The sequence below is a fragment of the Oryx dammah genome, unplaced genomic scaffold, assembly GCF_014754425.2.
Source record: "Oryx dammah isolate SB20612 unplaced genomic scaffold, SCBI_Odam_1.1 HiC_scaffold_26, whole genome shotgun sequence".
NCBI classification, from domain to species: domain Eukaryota; kingdom Metazoa; phylum Chordata; class Mammalia; order Artiodactyla; family Bovidae; genus Oryx; species Oryx dammah.
In genome coordinates this window covers 92,234,646-92,247,946 of record NW_024070210.1, presented here as the reverse complement: position 1 = coordinate 92,247,946, position 13,301 = coordinate 92,234,646, and the positions used below count along the sequence as shown (strand labels likewise).

The following is a 13,301-nucleotide window of genomic DNA, read 5'->3' as shown; positions in this document are numbered from 1 at the left end:
GAGGCAGTTGGATGGTGTGGGCCAGTGACACCCAGGCTCGTTCCTGGCGTCGTGGGGCAGAGTTCAGCTTCTTGTAGTTGTGGTGTGGCGTTACTCAGTTCATTTGAGGAAGTGCAACTGAAATGGATAATTTAGTCATGATCCACACAGATAAGAGTGAGCTGTTTATTCCTTATATTAAAACGTGAAGATAAAAAATAAGATCTAAATATGGGAAAAGCTGTTAAAACCATCGAAATGCTTTAGCTTCCACATATGAGAGAAATTTTTACTCTTTAGAAATTTCAGAGGAGTAACAACCTGGCATCATGTGCAGCATAGTAGGTGCTCAGTAAATAATCCATTTTTTCTCCCATAGAGAGAGTAAAGAATAATAAGTGCTTATTGTAAAAAGCCATACACTTAAAAGAAAAATAACCTGAAATCCCACCAGTTAGCATTTGGGGATATATCCTCCCAGACATTTCAAGGCATATAAATGTATGTGTACTTTTACAAAATCAGAACTGTATTGTACAGGATGTTTTAGCAACTGTCTCCATGTCATTAAATTGGATCCTTTTATTTAGCGGCAAAGGAGCATAATATAATATCTGGTGTCAGGAAGAATGTGTCAATTCCTGTAGCTTGTGACTCAACACATCTCACGTGCTTTTTTCTTTTTTTTTTTTAGCAGGTTTCTTCTGCGGAGGTACGCATCGGGCCCATGAGATTGACACAGGATCCTATCCAGGTACACCTCTGTTCCTCTTAGGGGCTCGGTTTGCAGAGCAAGTAGTTATAGGAGCCCCATCTGAGGGGCTTGCCTCATCTACGGCAGATGCCACCCTTGCTCTGAGATGCACACCCAGGCATCCATACTTGGGGTGTGTGTGTGTGTGTGTCTGTGTGTGTGTGTGTATCTGTGTGCAAACACTTGTTTTTATTAATGTCCTCCTTGACATATCAGATTGGTTTCTTGAAGAAAACACTACCCCATTTGGAGTATAATATAATAGGCAAATTGATGGCATGGTGGGTTGTAAGGAACTACAATGCTTCACCAAAAAAAAGTGTCTGTTCTACATGGCGCTCCCGCAGCTGGAAAGAGAAGAAGCCATGAGCGGTAAAGGGCAGGCTTTGCCATGAGCCGCAGCTGGATGGGAACCCTGGATCTGCCCTTTCCAGCTGTGTGACCTTGGATGTATTGCTTCACTTCTCTACCCAGTAAAGAAGTCTGTAAAGTGGAGATGGTGATGCCTCCCTCTTAGGAAATTATGAATTTCCTAAGTTCAATGAAATAACCATCAAGTGCTTGGGACCCTGCCTGGCAGCGGAAGGTGCTCAGGGATGATAACTGTTGTCCCGTGTGTCTTGGGCCAGGCAGCCTGTTGGGCTCTTAGACACCAAGGCTACCATCTACAGGGAGAGAAGGGCCAGCACCTGCGCACTAACTTCCCTCTAACTGACAGCGACTGTGTCCTCCCCACAGCCCCTCCAGCTTCACGGGCGCCCTGTGGGAAACAGGTCTGAGAGGGCTGTGTTAGGTCCTCATCTACGTCTGCATCTTCCTGCTAAGGCCTACGTGGGCCACCTTTCTCCTTGTGAAACTGTCGCTTTTTAGCACCAGTTTGTTCTGCACTTCCGACACGTAAACATGCAGGAAACATGTAAACAAACCAGTTAACATGTAGATGAAAGTGAAAAGCCGACCAGAGAAATGCACTGTTTGATTTATGAGTGATTGGAAAAGAAAACAACTTAGTGTTTCTTGGAAAAGGAAATGCAAATCTGGGGCAGGGGGAGTGAAACAAGAGATTTAAGTTTGGGAAAATTGGATGAAACAAATTTAGGAGCAGAGAGAGAGGGAGTGAGAATTTATTAAAATAAACATAAGCCCCAACTATTTAGATAGAATACAAACAAGTGGAAAATTCCAGTATTCATCCTAGGGGCATGGGACTTTGTAGTCCATTTTTAATAAAGGCAGTGAAAAGGTTCTGATATCAGTATTTATTCCCAAAGTAATATCCAGACTCTTTCTTGGAATTCGTGTGGTTTCAGATCAGTTAATTTAATTTACCTTCATTTTTCACCCTGTGCTGTACTGGCAATGAATGCTCATGATAAGGACATCTCATTCTTTTAAAATACTGTTATTTTTGTTATGTTTGTTAAAATGTAAAGTGTTTCAAATATTCATAAAAGTACACGTGTATCCCCATACCCACTTTTATCAAATATGCAAATTTTATCAAGTATGATAAATTTATTTTATCAAGGATGTCCTATTTGTTTGAGCTCATTTTAGAAACAAGAGATTACAGATACTTTATAAACTCTATTTTTTCCCTTTGCCCTTCTCTCTCTTCCTTAAAAGTAACCACTATTTAGAGATTGATTATGATAGGTATTTGTGTATTTCTTCTGCATATCTATGTATCCATTAACACTTTGTTTTGAATAACTTAAATTTTATTTGAAATTATCGTGCAGTAGTCATCATTTTGAATTTTTTTTTTCATCATTTAGTGTGATACCTAAGAATCTATCACCTAATCTAAGGTAACAAAGATTTACTCCTTTGTTTTCTTCCAAGAGTTTTGTAGTTTTACGAGTTAGCTCTATGATCCATTTTGACTTAATTTTTGTATATGGTGTGAGGTAAGGCTTCATTCTTTTGCATATGGATGTCTGGTTGTGCAGCAGCATTTGTTAAAAAGAATGTTCCTTCCACCATGGAGTTGTCTTGGTACCTTTTCCTAAAATCATATGGCTTTAATTGTGAAGGTTTATTTCTGGATTCTCAAGTCTGTTTCATTGATAATATGTCTGTACACACTGCCTTGATTCCTGTAGCTTTGCAGTGTGAATCCCCTTTCTTATTTTTTAAGATTGTTTTTGCTGAGTCCCTTGCATCCTCATACCATTTTCAAGACCAACTTGTTAATTTGGGGAGAGGAGGACCAGCTGGGATTTTGATAGTGATTGCAATAAATCTGTAGATCAGTTTGGGGACTATTGCTATATTAACCATTTTGTCTTCTAATCCATTAATATGTTTTTCCATTTATTTAGATTTTCTTTAATTTTTTCATCACTGTCATGTAGTTTTTAGTGAATGTGTTTCCTATTTTTGTTACATTTATTCCTGAAATATTTTATTTACTCGGTACTATGGCAAATGGAATTGTTTCCTTACTTTCATTTTGGGTTGCTCATTGTTAATGTATAGAAACAAAATTTATTTTTGTATGTTGATCTTGTACCTTGCAATCTTGCTGAGCTTATTAGCTTTTATATTTTTGTGAAATTTTTTTAAGATTTTCTATATACAAAATCACATCATTACTACTTTCTTCCCAATCTGAATGCCTTTTACTTTATTTGCCTAATGTCCTCTTGAACCTTCAAAACAAGTGTATTTATCTTTATAAAATATATCCAGATCTGTGTTTAGTTTTATAAGATATATCCAGATCTTTTCTTAAAGCTCTACCATTTTGCACTCCTATAAGCAATGTGAGTTCTGATTACTCCAAATCCTTGGTAATATATGTCTCAGTCTTCTAATTTCAGCTCATCTACTAGGTGAGTAGCACTGACTTATGGTAACATAATTTGCATTTCTCCATGACTAATACTGTTGGGCCAATTCTTAATTTGCTGCTTGGCCATTTGAAAAATCTTCTATGAATGTTTAGTTAAGTCTTCGGCTCCTTTTTAGTTGGGTTGAGTTTTTAAAAATTACTGCATTGTGGGAATTCTTTACATATTCTTGTCCAAGTCCTCTGTCAGATTTTGAGAATATTTTCTTCTAAACCATGGCTCTTGTCTTCATTTTCATAAATTTGGATTTTGAACAAAAATATTAGTTTTGATGTAGTCTAATTTCTCACTCCTTTTACGGTTCTGTGTTCTGAGAATCTTTAATCCCAGGTTGAAGATTACTTGTTTTCTTCTGGAAACTTTGTTGTTAAATTTTAATTTAGATCTATAACTCAAGTTCCCTTTTAGGTATGGTGTAGTAAAGAGGTTAAGGCTCCTTCCCTCTCCATACCGGGTGGTGGTGGTGGTTTAGTCGCTAAGTCACGTCCAACTCTTGGGACCTCATGGACTGTAGCCCTGCAGGCTCCTCTGTCCAGGGGGTTCTCCAGGCAAGAATACTGGAGTGAGTAGCCATTTCCTCCTCCAGGGGATCTTCCCAACCCAGGGATCAAACCTGGGTCTCCTGTATTGCAGACAGATTCTTTACCACTGAGCCACCGGGGAAGCCCCATTATTCTAGCTCTCTTTGTGGAAATGACTATTCCTTGCTCCACTGAATTATCACTTGATGCCTTTGTTACTGATTCTTTTGATACTTGTTGCAACTTGTTTGGCAGCCAGTAAGTAATGTAGCCAGTTATTAAATTTTCCACACAAAACTTTTAAGAAGATATATTCCTGTTTCTGGAAGACAGGCTTCTATATCTGTGAAATTAATTCACCTTTATTAATGATGCTATTCAGACCACTTCTATCTTAACTTTTTGTGTTGTGTCAGTTTCTATTGTAATGGATATGTCAGTAGCCTCAATATTTTTTAAAATATTTTCTGATGTTTCGAATCTGCCATGTTAATCTGTATCCAAGTTCTAGATTTGTGTATGTTCTTGGTAACTGATGCTTTTATATATTGTCCCTCTTTAAATTTCTACCTTAATTTATATTTTATTTGTTGGTAATATGGTTGGACCAGCTTTCTTTAGTTAATATTTTCCTGATATATCTTTTTCTATCTTTTCACTATCAGTTTTATTTATAACTTTATGTTAAATATCCCTCCTATACGGAAGACATAGTTTTATTTTTCTAAAACCTATTCTGATAAACTAATAAGTAAGTTTAATCTGGTTATCTTGAGTGTGATTACTGATATAATTAGTCTTCTTTTGTATTTTCTATTTTATTACCCTTTTCCTCTTGTTTCTACTCTTTGTTAAAATGGTTTGCAAAATTACCTTTTTACTTTCTCTGTTTTGGAAGGCTTAAGTTAGGCTCCTACTTTAGTGATTTACCTTAAATTATTTTTAATATGTTTGCTTAGCAGGCAAATTTTGTAACAAAGTCTCAAGTATACTATATTTCTGTCCTCTGAAGTATGATGTAGTCCTTTGCAGTATTTAAATATTCTATAATAGCCTCAGTTGTCTGTAATTTTGGACTTTCATTTGGTATGTTAAAGCATAATAAAACATTTTAAATTTGTGCTCATAAGCTATGAAATATAGTAGCTAAAAAAAATTAATGCCACGAATCCATCAGCCAGCATAAGAGGTGGGATGGTTCCAGTGGTACCATGTACCTGCCTGATTCCTGTCCCCTGAGTTTGGGTCCTGTGACAGCAGCTAAAAGTAGTCAAGAGTCCCTCTCTGAATGAGGGGCGGAATAATTAAGAAAACTCTTTTTTAAAAAATAAGCTCAACTTAGAACCAAGGATGCTTTTACTCCTGGGTCTCATTCAAGCGTAATTTTAGGCACTGATCCAACCAGTTCAAGTCCATACACTCAAGACTCCACAGCAGGTGTTGTCGGGAGGAAAGGAGCCACAGGTTGACCCCTGACCGCCCAGGGACTCTGGCTGGTTTTTTAATTGTCTTTTACATTCTCACTGGAAGGGCAGTGATATCTAATCAAGTGTTCTTGTGCTTCTGATGCTGTCATTGCAACCGTCTTTGAAAGGGCCTAGAATCTTAGTTTTTACATTTTATTTCTTGGAGAAAAAAAATACCTGCTATGTAATTTCACTGCCTTGCTGAAAATGTTAACTGTGTCAGCCGGAGCCCGTAGAACTTGGGAGGAACTTACTTGACTGGCATATTCCAGGATGTGGTTGCTTTGGAGGGTGCGTTTCTGAGGTTACTGGGGGGAATTTGCTCCCATGTGGTGGCCAGGCAGTGTGACGTGGGCTGGTGGAGCACTGTTGGGGTGGAGTGGGCGGATGTGCCTTGCAGAGTTGTAGAGGACAGCTCTCCTGGGTGAGTGCCTGTGACTCACGGCAGGGCATGTTTTCCAGTCTTAGCAAAAAAGAAAAGTAGGGGGAATATTATGAGGCAATAGATTTTTATCAACATGATGCCATCTGGAAACCAAGAGGCCCTTCCTTCGTCAATGCCTGGAGCGTATTCACTTTCCAGTGTGTGGAATTATTTCTTCTTAGACTGCTGCCGCCCCCACCCCTCAGACTGAGCCTTCCAGCTGGCCTTGGAAACAGATCCTGACTGCTGTGACCTGAGCATTCTCCCAGCAAGACAGCAGTTTCCTTTAAAACTTATACTTCCATATTGTGAGGACATGGATTTTATTTTTCCCCCCGGAACCGTTATATATTGGAGACTTTATCTGGCAATCCTTTGGCCTTGTGGGAAGCTGGTCTTGACACATTAAGTGATGGGGTGATGGAAATGTTCAGCTTCAATAACTCCCTGTGGTCAGCGTCTTCTCTCCTGTCTGTCCTGATTGCTGGCACCAGGAGTATCCTCTACCCAGCCAGTTTCATGGAACCACAGAGTTGTTAGGGATTTTAGTTGTTAGGGTCCAGCATTTTAGGGGTAAAAACAGAGCATGTTACTTATGATTATACAAGCTTGAGGCTCAGGTCAACCACAGTTCAGATCTTGTTAGGTGATGACTTGGGTGTGTCTCTTAACCATTCCATACCTCAGTTCCCACATCTGTAAGTGGGGATGATGCCCACCTCCAAAGAAAGATTTGTGAAAGGGTTACTAAATGAGGTAGTCTATTTAAAGTCCTTTCAGTATCATGGCTGGCCCTTAAATTCTCATCAAACTATAGCTACTTGAAAAAGCCCTCACTTTGCATAGTGCCAGTATACACAAATTTCAGAGTTTAGTCAACATCAGATAACCAAAAAGATGTATTAAACAAGGTATATGAGCATCACTTTCCTAGGGATATTTAAGGAAAGCTCCCAAACTGTTTTCTCCAAATGAATCGACCCCACCTGTGATAACATTGGCCACTTGTTCAGTGACCACTTTTACACGTGGTCTACTCTTAGGAGCTCCTTGTTCCCTGGCTTTTGCTTAAAGCCAAACCAAGTGTTCTGAAAATTAGATGTTTAATTGTGGACATTGACAATCCATTTGGAGACATGTAGGCATATCCTTTCTAGAAAGAACACTAATAATGATGAACATGTACACTGTCTTCAAGTTAAGGAAAAAGAGTTTTCTTCTTCATCTTTTTCATGATTATATCGTTTCATTCTCATTTAACTGTCAAAGACAGCTTATTGCTGTCCTCAGAAAGATAGTTTTTCGGACCTTCTTGATAAAACATGTCAAAGGAATGGTTATAATACCTCCAACACAGCCCAGGGACATCAGAAAGATCACTGAAGGAGGAGCTGGGGATTATGGGTCCAGTTCTGCGACTGCTTTGCCCAGGGAAGTTGCTGCCCTCACCATGGATGATGGTGGGTCACCCCCAGAGTCCCTTCCTGTCCTGAAAACTCCTGAGAGTCATATTCCCTGTTCCTGTCATTGCCTCTAAGACATCCCCCAGGTCATCTGTTGTCTGGCTGCTACCCCTCTGCAACCTCTTACACCAGACCCCCGCACTTATTCTCTGGACCCTGCCCTGTGTTATCCATTACTTCATCAATCGGGCTTGGGTTGAAAGATGATTTAAACTTCGCAATTCCAAAAAATGTAGGTAGAAATTGAGGGAGGCCCAGCCTGACATTTTGAGGTTTTCATTGCTACATTTGAAAAGCCATACCCCAGTGGCACAGCAGATAAAAAAATCGGCCTGCAGTGCAGGAGACACAAGAGACGTAGGTTCAGTCCCAGGGTTAGGAAGATCCCCTGGAGGAAGGCATGGCAACCCACTTCAGTGTTCTTGCCTGGAGAATCCCCATGGATAAAGGAGCCTGGCGGGGTACAGTCCATGGGGTCACAAAGAGTCAGACATCACTGAGCGATTGAGGACGCAGCACACACAAGCAACCTTCACTTTGCACAGTTTCAGTATACACAGACTAGGTTTAACTAACGCCTGGTCACAAAGATTGCAGTCACATTGGTGTTTGAACTGTGATAATTGCATCAAGTTGCTACAAACTTTTCTGATAGTTCTTCAGTCCACAAGTCATTACATAAATTACAAACGTGCAGCATGATCAGAGACAGATGTGCAGCCTGGACAGTGCCAATCTCAAGGCTTGTTTCACAGTCTCTGTTAAAGCAAAGTGTGCCCCTTTATTTCTCTGTGATAACCTACGTGACATTACACAAAAGCTGATGATTGAAAGAGGAAGTTAGCCACCCAGAATGAAAGCATAGTAAAGAAATGGAAGGTGATAATGCTAGAAGTGAAACGGCAGGGTAAATGGAGTTAGAGGAGAAAGCTGGCTGGCAGGGCTCACACTGCTGCCAGTGAGATATTCCAGGGTGTAGCCAGGGGAAGTTAGTCTCAGCGCAAGTTTATAGAGCTAAGTGAAGAAAGTGGTTGTGATGAAAAGGATGAAATATCACAGATGAAGTGATGCCAACAGGAAACTGCACATCATTAAAGGAACTCTGGGACATTTCATGACATTGAAAGTACAGAGGATAAAATGTTGGCAGTTTATCCAGACGTAGGAGTTTATAATTCACCAAGGCATAAAGAGGCTCATATAGTTTATACAGCGGGAAGAAGGCGAGCAAACTACTCAGTAAGCTGGAGAAACTTCAGAGTCTCAGTTTCTAGTGTTTCAAAGAAAGTGCACTGGATAGGTGTTAGTTTTACATTTTTCATTTCCCTGGACACTTATAACCAATGGTAAAGTTTTTGTATGTTTTGACAAAATTTCTGAATGTCATAGAACAGTAGTTGTGACCATTTTTCATTCAGTTTGCTTCGCATGGCCGTTTGTATGGTCTGGCGCTACCATGCAGAGTGGGTACTGCCTGTGTATGTGTTCCGATCCTGGACAAAACCCAAGTTGGCCAAGACCTGCTCCAGAGGAAGGCGTTTCCTCGTTGTCCCAGGCTTCACCACAGGGCCGCTTTTAGTCTTCTCTTCTGCTGGGTTTGCAATAGCGCATGAGGTTGGTGTAACAAAACTGCTTCCTTCTCCCCGTTCTGCTGTGTGTGGACTCCTTCCCTGGAGGCCCTGCCCATGCTCTGGCTTTGGTCGCTGGCTAGCTGTGCATCCCTCATGCTTATCTGCTTACCTGAACGTGGCCCCTGCCTGGGCCTGGGGGTGGACACTGGACTCTGGTTGTCTCTGTCAGCTTCTTACTCCCAGTTCTTATATCTTATGCGAGAGATCAACAAAAGTATTCTTCAGAGGAATGTTCCACATACTATTTAGAGCAGGTGAGAGTGAGTTTACTTTTACTCTATAAATAAAAAGCAATATGCTTTTTTTTATTTTCATTTTTTGGCCACACTGTGCAGCGTGTGGGATCTTAGTTCCCTGATCAGGGATTGAACCTGGGCCCTCTGCATTGGAAAGGCAGAGGACCGCCAGGAAGTCCCAAGTTTGGCTATATGCTTTCGTTAGTTATTTTGTAAAAATCATTTTAATCATAAAAATCATTTAATAATCAGCCCTTTAAAAATCACTTTAAGGGATTTGCCTCAATGAATGGTCGGTAAACATTTACACTTTGACATGTTTAACAAGAAACTAAATACTGATACATAAAATGATAAGTTTGAAGAGGGACTATATCACATAAGGTTTTTAGGGGTTGCTGTCTTTGGTTTGGAGTAACAGTTGCCTTTCACAAAATAGTAAATGAATAAGAAATATATTAGTGTATTTTTTTTCCCCAGAATCCAAGGAAGAGTTGAAAGCCATGGTTTAGAAGGGGTGGCAGTGAGCCATTTCTGAGTATTTTGACAGAAGGAATTTGAGGTTCTTCCTTCAATCTCTCTATATTAATGGCCCATGGGTCCTAATTCTCAGCCTCTGTGTCTCTCTGTTCAAATTTCAAATTCCCAAAAACAACATTATTAGCCCAGCTGTGGCCTAGGAGATAGGGGCAGAGAGTATAACTTTGGTTACTTGGGTATGCTGTCTTCCTAGAGAAAATAGAATTTTCCAAATAGGCAGACCTTAACAACAATGTCATGGCTATAGTACTTTAAAATATATATATATATATATTTTTTTTAATTGCCATAGATTTTCACTTTGCTTAGGAATTGAATCATCGAAAAGTACTTTCTGAATTAATCTTTTATAAATGGAAAGATTTTGAATAGCACCTAGAGAGATGTTTCTAGTGAGTACTTTTATAAGTATTCTTGTTTCAGTGTGTAGACTTTAGTTTTTAATCAGGCAGGGTGAAGCCAACAGAGCAGGAGCTACTGTCATTGAAACAGAGTTTATTCCTCACAGTTCCTGGGAGGAGGAGGCAGGCCACACGGGACCACAGAGGGAAGCACAGAGGCCGGCTGGAGGCAGGGAGCATGAGGGCCAAAGCGTGGGCAGGGGCTGTGGTTATGCTCTCTATGCGAAGCGGTGAGGCAGGGATGGCAGGGTAGACAGGTTTGACTGGCTGAATCACTCATGAGACATGTTGGGCAGAAGGACTGTCCCTAGTTGCCTGGTACCTGGCCCTGGAGTGACTTAGGACAGGTGGATAGTGGTCCAGAGGGTTAGCGAGTGGTAGAGGTGGTAGGAGCTGACTCTGGATTGGTTTGCATATGGAAAATGCATTCCTAGGCAAGTCCGTGTCTTTCTCTAGGCATCGGAGAATTGGCTAGCCCTCAGGGGCATCTCTCCAGAGTCAGCAAGGCTCCAGACATCAAAGCACTAGAAATGCAGAAGCTAACCTGGCTGAGTCTATGCACTCCCAATGGGGGTGGGGGGGGGCTCAGGTTTGACCCCTGGTCAGGGAACTAGATCCCACCTGCCAGAGCTAAGAGTTCACATGCCGCCACTTAAGATCCTGAGTGCCGCAACTAAGACCCAACACAGCCAAATAAATAAAAAAAATTAAGGCGTGATTAATACAAGTCCCTACATGTTCAGTTGGTTTGTAAGTTTCCATGTGAAATCCAGCATAACTTCCCGAAGTGGCTACAAGGCATTACACAACGGAGCCCTCTGCTGTGACCTCTGCTTCCTGTCCCTCTCTCTTGCCCTCCCCTCTGGCACACTGGCTTCCTTGCAGTTCTTGAATGCATCAGCCATGCATCCCACTGAAGGGACCATGGGTCTGAACAGACCAGTGGGTCTGTTCCCTCCTTGTGGGATGATTTATCTTTAGTGGTCATTTTGACTTTTCCATTTTCTTTGGGCATCTGCTCATACGTCACTTCCTCAGTGAGGCTTACCCTAAGCACCCTACTTAATACTGCTCCCAGCAGCCTCTACTGTTTCACTTAGCACTTTCAGCATTCCATATTATTTGTTAAATTATGCCTGTTGTTTGAGGTCAAGAGGTCATACTTATTTTGTTAGCATACTCTAAGCAATAAGAAATCATGTCTACACATAGTAGGTGCTCAAGAATATTTGAATAATGACATTATTTTTCCAAAAGTGGAGCACTCCAGTCTTTTAAGGACACATAAGACATCAGAGATTAGTACCTGTATCAGTGGCCAATATGGGAATACAGTTAGGGTCTTACTGCATTAGTCAAATGTTGTTGTTTAGTTACTAAGTCATGTTCGACTCTTTTGCAACCCTGTAGACTATAGACCGTCAGTCTCCTCTGTCCATGAGATTTCCCAGGCAAGAATATTGGAGTGGGTAGCCATTTCCTTCTCTGGGGAATCTTCCTGACCCAGGGGTCAAACTCATGTCTCCTGCATTGCGGGTGGACTCTTTACCACTGAGCCACCAGGGAAGCATTAGTCAAATATTGAGGCATAAATGTATAAAGGAAATATAAAGTGTTGAGATTCTTGCTTAGCAATCATTATTCAGCCAGACAGATGGGACAAGAGGTTCTGTCACCTTCCCTGACGTTTAGCCTTTGCATATTGAATTTCTCATGCTAATACCACAGCTACACCAAGTTAAAGGCTGGTGACTTTTTGTACAAACCAATTTATTCTACCTGATTTTTTTCACTGTAGCTCCATTGTTAATAGTTCCATTTGAAGGCTTTCTTTTCACTATCAAGATCCGGAAGGCTGCGTCCCTCGCTTCCCTTGGAAGAGCTGCCTCCCGCTTCTTTCCAGGGGTAGGTCTGTAGCGAAGGTTCTGGGGGATAGCCTGGCCTGAGGACTGACAGACCCTTGCCCACAGTGAGCTATGAAGAAGAGTAGCTGCCTCATGTGTTACTGGCATGTGATTTCAAGCCATGTGCTAAAAGAAAATATCAAAATCATGCTGAAAAACATGATTTCTCTTCTGGAATCATGGTATTTGAGTAAACAGGAAATGATTCAAGCAGTGTAGAACAACTGACATTTATGATGCATTCAGATGTTAAATGATAAAGGATTATTGGAGAGGCTTAGGTAAAAAGAGTTTTGTTTTTTTCCTTTAATAGATGCATACAGGTGAAATATGTGGGATTTGCTGTAAACTAATACAAGAGTTGGAACGTGGGTAGGGAAAGCATTGAGGTCAATTGGCCAGGAGTTGCTTACTGCTGAAACTGGGTGATGGGTCCATGAGAGTCATCATACTGTTACTTTTGTTATTCTGTATATTGTCATTTTCAGTTAGTGAAGGATTTTTTAAAATGTAGTGGTAATTATTGACCAATTTGTCTTCTTTCTGATTTTAAGTGAAACACATTCACCCTTTCATCATGAAGATTGGTATTGACTATGGGCTTAAAGGACCAGAAACTTCCCTTCTGTTCGTAATTGTTTAAATGAGAACTGAATGGTGAAGAATGTTAAATGCTTATCAGTATCCTGAGAATATTAATATACGTACTTATCAGTATCCTGAGAATATTAATGCTTATCAGTATCCTGAGAATATTAATATACGTACTTCTTATTTGGTCTGTTGCCGTGACATAGTCTTACTCCAGTTGACAGTAAAAGCCCTCTGGCGTTTTACAGAAACCCTGTGCACAGTCATGCGGTCACTCAGGTACCAGGTGCTGCCCGGCAGAGGGTCACAGCAGGAGCAAGTCAGGCAGGTCTTCCCTGCCCCAAACTCAATTCTAGTCGGGAAGAGAGGCTGTAAACAAACAAATGAACAAGCTCAGGTGCTGGTGTAGCCATCTCTGGCATTGTGGCCCCCAGGGGATCTGGGTTCCAGCGCCCAGGGAATGATGAGGACACGTGGGTGGTGGTAAGCACTGCCGTCTTCTTTCCAGGGAGTGGGGCTGCACTTTCCCGTGAAGC

At 41.0% G+C, this 13,301-nt stretch overlaps 1 protein-coding gene across 1 annotated transcript in view; it reads left to right on the top strand.

Moving 5' to 3' along the window:
- The first annotated feature begins 652 nt into the window (after positions 1–652).
- PDE8B (phosphodiesterase 8B) overlaps positions 653–13,301 on the top strand; it is a 111,446-nt gene continuing 98,797 nt past the window's right edge. Inside the window, exon 1 of the mRNA XM_040225917.1 lies at positions 653–733. Within this exon, the coding sequence (XP_040081851.1) occupies positions 707–733 (27 nt within the window). The 5' untranslated portion in view covers positions 653–706. The remainder of the gene's footprint in view (positions 734–13,301) is intronic.